Here is a 10,904-nt window from a genome sequence, read left to right on the forward strand (position 1 = left end):
GTACATATAGTAAAAACTTAAAAATCTTTTTGTGTGAAAGGAAACAACACACATTGAATTGCCGAATACATGTTATGCAATATTTATGTAAATATTCAATATCTTGGAGTCAGTCTAAAGGCCATGATTTTCAGAAATGCTTTGAAGAGATATAAAATGAAACAATTTGAGCACATAATAAGGACATTATGATTCACACCATGTTTATTATAATGATTATGTTTTTAGAAATTGGTAATGCTTAATTGAAAAGATAGCATCTAAGAAAAAGTTACTGTACCTGCATTTCAAAGTTTAATACAGCTATGTTATACAGTTAATACCTATTTTTATCAATAATAAATTCTTTTAGTTTTAAATCAATTATTGTTCTATGACCTTTGTATCTTATCATTAGACACATCTGACATATGTCGCTTAAATATGACCTTGACCCCCAAATTCACTAGACACTACTGCATTATGGCAAGTTTAATTGTATGGTTACAAAAAATCTACTTCTGTTATATTAATGCGTTGGCATAGCATTTTTTCACAAATGCATTCTCGTTCCTTTTTGTTTTCAAATTTATTGTCTTAGAACATATAAAATTTTAATTGCCTTCATGAGTTTGTGAGTATATGTACAAGTCTCTTTTGATACATGAATTATATACCTTAATTTCTTTCTTCCTTTCTCTTTCTTTATTCCTTGTGTTTGAACGATTTTCCTATATGCTATTAATCTTGCGTTCAGAAGACTAACACCTTATTAACGTCTTTTGTAATGCTGATACTCAGAAAACGCCACCGACTACATAAATTGTAAACAAAATGTATGTATAATATAAAATTCCGATCTATACCTTTCTCTTTTTACATTTTTATAAATTATTTCCGAGAGGACACATGCTATTAAATTTTTTCTTAGTTTGCCCATGCTACCTGCTTTATCCAATCATGAAGCATAGACCGCTTCGGAGAAAGAGTACGCAGTATCTAGATTTGTTTAGAGTGTGTGCAGTATCAAATTTTCTATTATCTATATGTTTTCTTAAACAATGCGTTATAAGACATGTTTCGTACAAAGGAAAAAGAACAAAGATTGAAAATAAATTTTCGAAGTAGATTCTACAATAAACTAACTTCCAGAAGTCTGAAACATTCAGTTTAATCGGCAATTTCTTAATTTCTATAACATTTAAACGCCGGGTGTACGCAGTATCCGGAATCTAAATCGCATACAACGCAAAATATTGACCAAAAAGGGTAGAGTTGTGTCAAGGCATTTTGTACACTAAAACTAGAAGTAAGTACATCTTTTTTGCAAAACAAATTACATTCAAATATATTCTGATTTTTTACATGACTCATTTTTGTTCAAAATACCGGTTGATAAAGTGTTCGCGGTATCAGAATTTGAAGGATGTGCGCGCATGGTTTGACACCCTTGGAATAACACTGACATTGCACCAAATAAAATGAGATTCATTAATGCATTCATACATGTTTCGAATAATATACTTAATCAGCTTGTATTTGATAATAAGCGTATATAAGCGTTGTTTTCTTTTCGTGTTTATTTTATAAAAAGAAAAGATGCCGTCTTAAGTGCTTACCCTGTTACCTCATCTTGAATGTGTGTGTCATGTAAATATTCTTGTTGGCAGAGAAAATATTCACTTTCGTTTTCTCTACTTTCTTTATTTTTATGCTCATCGAAGGGAAAGCATGTGGTCGCCACTTTGTCCATCCGTATGTCCGACCAGTTGTTTCGATTTCTTGTACGGGACATAACTCTGAAACCACAATATGCATCAACAAGACACTTAGTAGATAAATAGATCTCATTGAGTAGAGGTGCAAGGCATAAGAATCGTAACACTGCTATGCCTAATTTTACAATTCTTGCCTTTTTATTGTTAAAGTTTGAACTTCTACCGTGATAGAACTCTGAACTATTGAAGTTAGAAATGTAGGATTTATATAGATCTCATTGAGTATAAGTGCAGTGCATAACTCCGCTTTTCCCTAATGATGCAGTTTTGTTTCCTTTTTTATCTTTACACTTTGTTCGCGACATAACACTGGACCCACAAGAGGTTATCAGCAAGAAGCTCAGTACGTTGATAGAACTCATTGAGTAGAAAAGCAATGCATATGATCCGTAACTCGCCTAATTTTGGAGGAATAGCCCCTTTTCATTTTTACATTTAAACTTTGTCCGGAACATAACTCTGAAGCTACAAGAGATGTCAACAAGTCATTGTAGGTAAATAGATCTCATTTGGTATAAGTGCAGTGCAAAATAAACCGTTGCTCTGCCTTGCCTTGCCTTTCCTACTTTTGATGTATTTGTATTTGCCTTTTTCATTTAACACTTTGAACCTTGTATGAGACATAACTCCAGAAACTTCAAGAAATATCAACGGTAAACTTATTGGGGAACATCACCTGTTTGACCGGCCCTTGTTTATTCTTTCTTTTTCTTTAAACTGTTAAAAGTTATTACCTTCGCACATTCGTTCTCAAATTCAAACTACCATTTAGTGTTAATTTACCCCTTTAAAGAGAGACATAGGCAAAATTTCCATTTCTTTCTTTTGAATGTTTCATTCATTATTCTGTAAATGTCCTCAAAATAAATTCAGTAGGCAGACAGAGGAACAAAACTTTTCTCTTTTTAAAGAATAAAATGGTGGTTTCCTAACTTTACCAACGTTAGAGCCTGAAGATTTCACAATAGTTGCGATATTGATTATTACTCCGGAAACATTTAAGAACAAGTCAAATGAATGACTTAGACTTGTTTCAATCATGCAATACCAACAATATCTTTTACTGTAACTTCCAGACTTGTTTTACGACTACTTTGTGATTCTGTTGGCGTCAAAAAATTTTCAACATATATATAGATGTCTCTACGGTTCAAATCCAAAATATATAGCATTTATACAGAAATTTATGATTAGACTTTAAAAATGTCATTTTAGCGTGTTTTGGGTACATTAGATCATTTAAATATTTTTGCCATTAATTTGCCTGAATGTCCCTCTAATTATCACGTAGTAGCAGTAATTCATATCTACTTTATAAGTATGTTTAACTTTTGAGACATTCTTTTCAAAAATGCACTTACTTGACAAGACATCCTTTTGTTATTTATTTGACAGATTCAGCATGGCAGATAAACTCAGTGCCTTAAAAAGGTAAGCTTTTGAATAAATCTTTTCTTTTGTCATGTTGTTTCTTATTCACCTTCCGGATCACGGCGATTGACACGCTGAATAAATCTGAGCAACTTTCAGCCGCTGCAGCGAACCCTGACAGTCTGTCAAGCAGTGAATAATTTCTCTGCATGTCAGAGCAGAGGTACAGTGAGAATGGCTGTAGACATGATCAATCACAAAAAGTGGCATGCATCGTCCAAGAATCGAACCTGGGTCGCCGTTAATCTTCAGCGCTCTACCTATTGAGTTATTCGGGCGTTTAATTAATCTTTTTGCTATGCAAAATTATTGTTTTACTTATTAAGGGATGTTTATTTATCAGCTCATTATAGATATTTTACATTTGTACTTAGTTTTGGTTTGTTACTCTGAATCTTCAAATTAAAATGTATAAATAAAATATGCATAATATATCAATATGTATATAATAAATATATAAATGTGCATTTTAGGTGGTGGTATGGAAAAGCAAGTTCGAGTCAGAAAGTAGAGGAAACAACAAGGAAAACAGAAGGTCTGGCGGCTAGGTACAAAGATGAATTAACCGAAAAAGGGATGGATGGCGTGAAAAAATTTATAAGTGATGACTTAAAAGACTGGCAACGTTATCCGCTACATACAGGAGTCACAGGGAATTCCGGTTCTGGGAAATCATCTTTTATCAATACATTAAGAGGTTTGACAGCTCTGGATGACGGTGCAGCTGCAGTTGGTGTCGATGAAACCACACAGAATTGCGCACAATACGAACATCCAGATAACAAGAGCTTTATTGTTTGGGACCTTCCTGGAGTTGGAACACCTAACTTTCCGAAAGAAAGTTATTTAGCTCAAGTTGGCTATGAAAGATTTGACTTTTTCATAGTAGTAAGCAAGACCAGATTTACAGAAAATGACATGTGGCTTGCAAAACAGATAACACATTCTGGGAAAACATTTTTCTTTGTTCGAACAAATATCGAAGCTGATGTTGCAAATGATAAAAGGACTTCAAAAAATCACAATGAAAATACACTTCTTCGATCCATGAAACAAAACGCAGAAGCGAACCTTCAAAAGGGTGGTATAAACAACCCAAAGGTGTTCCTTATCGACAACTATGCTCCGGAGAAATATGACTTCGGGAAACTCAACAACGAATTGCTGGCATCATGTGAGGGTTTGAAGAAAGATGCTGTTGCGTTATCTCTCTCAGCAGTAACAGGAGAAGTAATAGATGAGAAGAAAAGAGTTCTTGAAGGAAGAATACATCAAGTTGCTCTTGGTATAACCACAAGCTCAGAAAAAGATGAACAGAGAAGAAAATTTCAAAGTGAAATAAACTTTTACCTGAAGCAGTTTAATGTTGATGGTTCAACACTTTCCGAGAATAAGGAAATTTTGTCGATCAACGATTTTGATATTAAATCGTTCAGTCTTGTCGTCGATGGGGCAGAACACGGTCCTGGAACGACTATAAAATCGCCGACAGCACTTAGGGCCGAAATGTCTACATGGAAGCGCTTTGCTGATCACTTCACTTGGTCCAAAGAGAAAACTCTACTGTATGGATTTTGTCAGATGGCTTTGCAGAAAAATCTTGATATGCTTCACTCTCAATCCAAACAGTTCTATGATAAAAAAAGGGTCAAAGCAATGATCAGTGGTGCTACTTCACAGTAATGCACTCATAAAGTTTTGACTTCAACAAAAGCCATTTGTTGGATCAAATGATTGTTATTTTTAATAAATAAGCCTTGATGTTGAGTGTGTGTGTTTTTTGTGGGTTTTTTTTTTGGGGGGGGGGGTTGTGTTTTTTTTTGTTTGTTTGTTTTTTTTTTTTTTTTTTTTTTTTTTTGGTTTCTTTTTAACTTATTACTCGGAATTTATATGTGTTAAGTGTTTTTTTTTGTTGTTTTTTTTTTTTTTTTTTTTTTTTTTTTTTTTTTCATGAGTTCATATATATTTTTAAAGTAAGAAGGTCTCCAAAAAGGTGAAAGGCACTTGCTGAATACCTAAAAATGTTTTATTTTCTAAGATGACGTTTACAAGATAAATGCAAAGCATTTCTGTTTCCATATACCTTTAAAGACTTTTTTCCAAATGATAATGTAGAATTGCTTTACCTGAAACAAACAGAACCACATTTGTTGATTCAGTAGTAAAACAAACCATAAGTATTGCTGAAGAAGTGGAATATATTAAGGCATATTTACTTGTACAAAAGCTGTTTTTTTGGGGGGTTTTTTGTTGTTTTTTGCCTCGTGCAAACGCTTTTTTCCTTGTCAATAGTTCAACGTAGTTTTTCTTGGTTATAACATAAAAAGTGTACTATGTTATGATGACTTTTATATATACACACACTGCAGTACCTGAAATATATATGCACTATAGTAACAAAGCAATCCTAATAGGATATAGGTTTAATTTTGTGTATATAAAAGGTAACACTACTGTATAATCTTGCGTTATTTTGTGAAATCTGCATAGTTTGTTAGTTCAGTTAGTTATTATACCATGAAAAAGAAACTGACATCAGAAATTAGTGTTAAGCATGCATTTTCCAAATAAATACAAAATGGCATCTCTTTTACATAACAATTGTGATTACAGTTTATTTCATGCTTTTATATCTTGCATTTGTAAAATGACCTTGGCGGATGGTAATATAGTCATACAAATAAGATTTATCTCAATGTATGTGTAAATAGATAAAAAGTTTACTTTATTTTTTGTGTTTTGTGCGTTCTTTTTTATTTTATTTTTCTTGTTGTTATTAAGTGTTTGTGGTTGTGGGTAGGAACTTGTGCGTGTGTGTTTATGGAGCAGAATTTGGGTATTTATTCATTTGACTACTTGTTGTTTTTATTTGCTTAAGTTTAAATCATATTCATACAAATTTGATTCATCTGTGAGTAAATCAAAGTTCTTTACTTAAATACTTATTTATTCTTTCTTACTATGTTTATGGTAAGTTGTAATATTCTAAAGCCAATGCCAGTACTTCATCTTAATTCGTTAAATTTAATATTAGATACCAATAAATTACTTTTTGTTTTAAAAATGTGCTATTTCTACTTATTCAAAAGATATTGTGTTTTCTCGAAATTGTTTCTTACAAATGTATTTGTGCAACTCTTATTCCCATTCGATTCACACTGAAAATGAATTTATATGTAGAGGCTATAAGAATTGTTGTTATAGAGATTTATCCATATTCTAACTTTATAAAATTATCAACATTAAACAACCTTAAGCGAAATAAAACTGACTCATTTCAAAAAGAAGAACAGCAGAATAAATAAATACTAGAAACCACGTGATTAACATTTGCTTTTTGTGTCCTAGCTGGTACCAGACCTAAAATTCTAGCTCAAAATCTTAGTGACGGGAGATAACTCATGTATCGCTTCGGTATTTTCCGTGAGCACAAGGTGTGAGGATACAATGCTACGCGGCGATTTAATCAAAGTTTATAGGTAGTACACCACGGTAATGTAAGGGCCAGGGATTTCTTGGATATAGTGAATATTCTGGATGTAACCTTTTACCCAATGAGCATATTGGCCGTTTTCATTGAAAAGCCTCCTGTTACAAGTTCAAACTGCTATGAAACTATGAAAAATGCTGCAATACTGATGAAACTTGGCACAAATGTTGACTGGACCATAGCCTTTGTAACAGCATGCTGAATCGTAAATTTTCTGTTACCATGGCAACGGGGAGACGTCTCAAAATTGCGAAAAATCACTATTTTGCATTGTTTTTTCCATCAAAACTGATTTCAAAGTGCTGCAACTTTTCAATGAATTAAGATAGAGTAAACGGCTTTTCAGCGTCGGTTACTAATTACCCTGATATCGACCTGAGGCCATTTTTAGCCTGTCACATGTCCAAAATTTTCTTGGCGATGAGGGGGACTACGGCTTCCTTCAAACACCCTTAACAAGGGGGCACATCCCCCTTCTGGCAACCCCCTGATGTACTATTTTGATGGGGGCCGAAAAGTGGTCACTTTTTTAACAACATTTCTCAAATTAAAAACAGTGTTGGGAGCCTAAATAGGGCCTTTTTTTACTGTTTGAGGCCTCAAAAAAAGGGATGTGGCAAAAAGCCGTCAAAACACGTCTATATAAGGGAAAAGGTTAAATGACAGGTTGTCTTTAAAGTGCATTTTCAGCATGAGACATCTAATATGACCACTGGCAAATTCGAAAACATGGCCAGAAATCACATACTGTTGATTATCGATGTCATGGCCGCCATTTTTTGTAAACATTGCTATTAAACAGCATTCACGGTAAAAACAAGTCATTTTACAGGGAAGGGGGGGTACAAACTTTTAGCAGTAGCAAATAATCTACAAGGTTGAGCACCAGTTTCTTTGTGATATTTTGCATGTATAGGGAGTTGCTAAAGCAGAGAGACGGTGTTCCTTTAGCCTGTATATTTGCAGGTATTTTTTGCCAGAGGGACGAAATATGTTGTTTTGCGTCTCGGGCCACTGTAGATTTTGGGCTTCAACGGAATGAATTGCAACTTTTTGACTGCCTGCCTATTGCAGATTTGATGATTTCTTTGTAGATTTGCAATCTTATGTCATATTTGTTCTCAATAAAATGTGTTTTCTTTTTCACGGTTGTGTAGTTTGGTATCAGAATTATTAGACGGATTGTAGGACATTGACGGCAGGAACTTGAAATTAGCTGTGGATTTCGTGTGGGGTTTTTTTTTAAGAGAAAATTTCAACGGTTACACCGTCAGAAATTACGGACTTGTACGGAAATATTGGTTCCCGGCCGGATGTATAAATTTAAATTTCAAATGTAATTTCGTATTCGTGTTATTGCAGTTCGTATTAGTCTAGGTGTATTCGTATAGATTTTATTTCAGTGTTATGTAACCCACTTTGTATTCGTGAAAGAAAGGACGTTCAAGATCATAAGTTAAAACTAAATTATTCAAATTGAAAACGAAGAAGTATGCAACATAATATCTAATCACGTAGTTTAAAGAAGAAGTAGAAACAATTGATTCTTACATTCTGCAGTATCAAAATACAAATGTTTAACTGTCAATTAAAAAGTAGCAATTAACTTGTTTAAATCAATTTAAATTTATATGATTATAGATAAGAATTTAATGAATACAAATATGAATTAGATGAATAGAAATTGAAAGATAAACAGCGAATAAATACCCAAATTCTGCTCCATATGCGTTTTCATTATTGAATTTATAATTGTTCTGTTCAAAGAAATCAGTCTATATGTTTATATAAAATATAGGTACGGACTGGTGATTTTGATTTGTAATATGTATTTTATTATTTCATTCATGTCATTTACTTAACATTACTTGCAATTTTTCAAGATAATTATGTATATATGTCTATTGCTGTTAAGCATGACAGTTTTGAATGTTTTTTCATTTATAAAAGATTTTCATTTATTTCATAACAGTAAAAAATAGATCTTATGTTGACTTCTAATGAATACAAATTGGACTTTTCTAGTGTATCATCTGTATCATCAGAAATTTACAAATTTTAGTCATAAAATTTCTAAATTCAAACCTCTTTTTTCTGTAAAACTATTATGTTTTGTACTAGTACATATATTCATTTACACAAAGCTATTAAAATATGTTGCTGTGATAAATTGATGCATAATGATTTACAGCGTTTTGCTTTATAAGCTTTCTTAACTTTCTGTCTAATCCTACGGAGCCCTTAAGTGACATGACATATAATTCCTTAAGTATTAATCCGATTTTAAGAATAATTTCATAATTACGAGATATTATTGCTTAAAAACGAAATATTAAATCCTGTGATTTTACGGAATCACGATAGTCACTATAGCCTTTCTTGCCGGATCAATAATTTGATCCCTATGACATTTCCTGTCTTTATATTTATTGAGGGAATAGGCCAGTGAGGCTCTGGCCAGTAGATGGCCACTATTGATGTCTGGGTCAGTCGTCACAGGTCAAGGTCACATTTTTTGTTTGAACGTTTTTCTTTTTTCTTTTTTTTTCTTTTTTTTTTAATCATGTTCCTTTATTTAATTTCCCAATTAACATAACTTGATAACTATATAAGACATTGACTGGAGACTTGAAATATGAATAGTATGCAACTTGAATGGAAATTCATATTTCGTTATCACGAATAAATATTTCGTAAAAAAACGAATTATTTCGTAAAAACGAAATAAGATTTCGTAAAAAATTAATTTTTCGTAAAAACGAATAGATATGTCATAGAAACGAATTAATATTTCGTAAAAACAATTAGATATTTCGTAATTACGAATTAATATTTGGTAAAAACGAATTTAGTCGCGGGAAAAATGAAAAAATCACCTTAGGGGCTCCGTACAATCCATAATGCTGTAAATAACTGTTTTATGCTATACAATGTTGATGAAAATTATGTTAACTAATTGTACATGTATACAGATATAAACAGTCATTTTTTTCAATTTGAAACTAGTGATTCTGAAATTATTTTACTACAGTAATATAGACTTTAGGTGGGTAAATAAAACAACAATTGGGTTTATTAGTGTAGAGTAAAAACTGTTCAAAGTGATTGACTTACTCTCCAAATTTACAAATTTTATTAAAACTTTGAAAATGTATTGAAAATCATAAAATTCAAGTGAACAAATAAAATTATAAACACACAGCAAACAGCACGTTCAATACACTTAAAGGGCCATTATGCCCCAGAAATGCTTTTTTATTTCCCAAAAACTTTTTGTGTCATCTAATATCCAGAAATGTCCTATTTGGACAATTACCTGAATCATCTTTTGCTTCTTTTGCCTCTTATTACAGTGATTTAGTATTTTGTATTAAAGTCAAATACTACTTTTTACATTTTGCTACTTTTGTGACAAATACTTTCACATTCAGCACTCCTTTCTTCAGGTGAAAAACAACTTACATGCTCTTAAATAAGTCATTTAAAGTAAAAAAAAACTTCTTCTTTTTTTTTGGGGGGGGGGGGGGACTTTTAATTCGTTTTTACGACATATTATTCCTTAAGTATAAATTCGTTTTTACGAAATATTATTTCATGATTACGCAATATTATTGCTTTAAAACGAAATATTAAATCCTGTTTAATCGGAATCACGACTACATGTGGAAATCTAGGCCTGCTTAATTATTAAGAAAGTGTAGATAAAATATAGCATCGTTTATCATTTCAACAATTAATTTTGATCTGAATAATAAATAGTTATTAGGTACGGAAGCTTCAAAGGGTCACCTCTTACGCGATCTTTTATGAGAAGATTTACGCAAGTCGAAAGAATTAAGGTGCAAAGGCATGATATCTTTAGTGTTTTCGCAAAAAATAATTCGAATAAACGAGAAGATTTGAGTTAATTGGTCAAATGTTTTCTTGCAAAAACAGAAACATTGCACATTACGAGTAAATTTTTTGCGAGAAATTAAGAAAATGTGTTTTGCGAAAAAAATGTAGACGCAATACATGCTATATTTCATTTTCTGGAAAAAAAATATGACGCAATAACTTATACATTACACCTTCTCGCAAAATCTTTTGATGCATTACCCTCATACATATCGTTTGATGAAAAAATGTTTGCGCAATGCCTAAAGTGTATTCCGCTTTTCGTTATATTTTTGTTGAGATCGTCATTTTTGGACATGAGGCCATTCGAGAAGAAACAATGGTAAGTT

The 10,904-nt window shown here is 32.2% G+C and overlaps 1 protein-coding gene across 1 annotated transcript; it reads left to right on the plus strand.

The window, feature by feature from the left end:
• Window positions 1–3,159: 3,159 nt before the first annotated feature.
• LOC132739427 (T-cell-specific guanine nucleotide triphosphate-binding protein 2-like) lies at window positions 3,160–4,871 on the plus strand. The gene is made up of 2 exons (XM_060727139.1): window positions 3,160–3,188; window positions 3,662–4,871. The coding sequence occupies exons 1-2, from the start codon at window positions 3,160–3,162 to the stop codon at window positions 4,869–4,871; spliced, it is 1,239 nt and encodes a 412-aa protein (XP_060583122.1).
• Window positions 4,872–10,904: the final 6,033 nt, after the last annotated feature.

Source organism: Ruditapes philippinarum, unplaced genomic scaffold (assembly GCF_026571515.1).
Source record: "Ruditapes philippinarum isolate M1 unplaced genomic scaffold, ASM2657151v2 ctg8731_1_1_1_1, whole genome shotgun sequence".
NCBI classification, from domain to species: domain Eukaryota; kingdom Metazoa; phylum Mollusca; class Bivalvia; order Venerida; family Veneridae; genus Ruditapes; species Ruditapes philippinarum.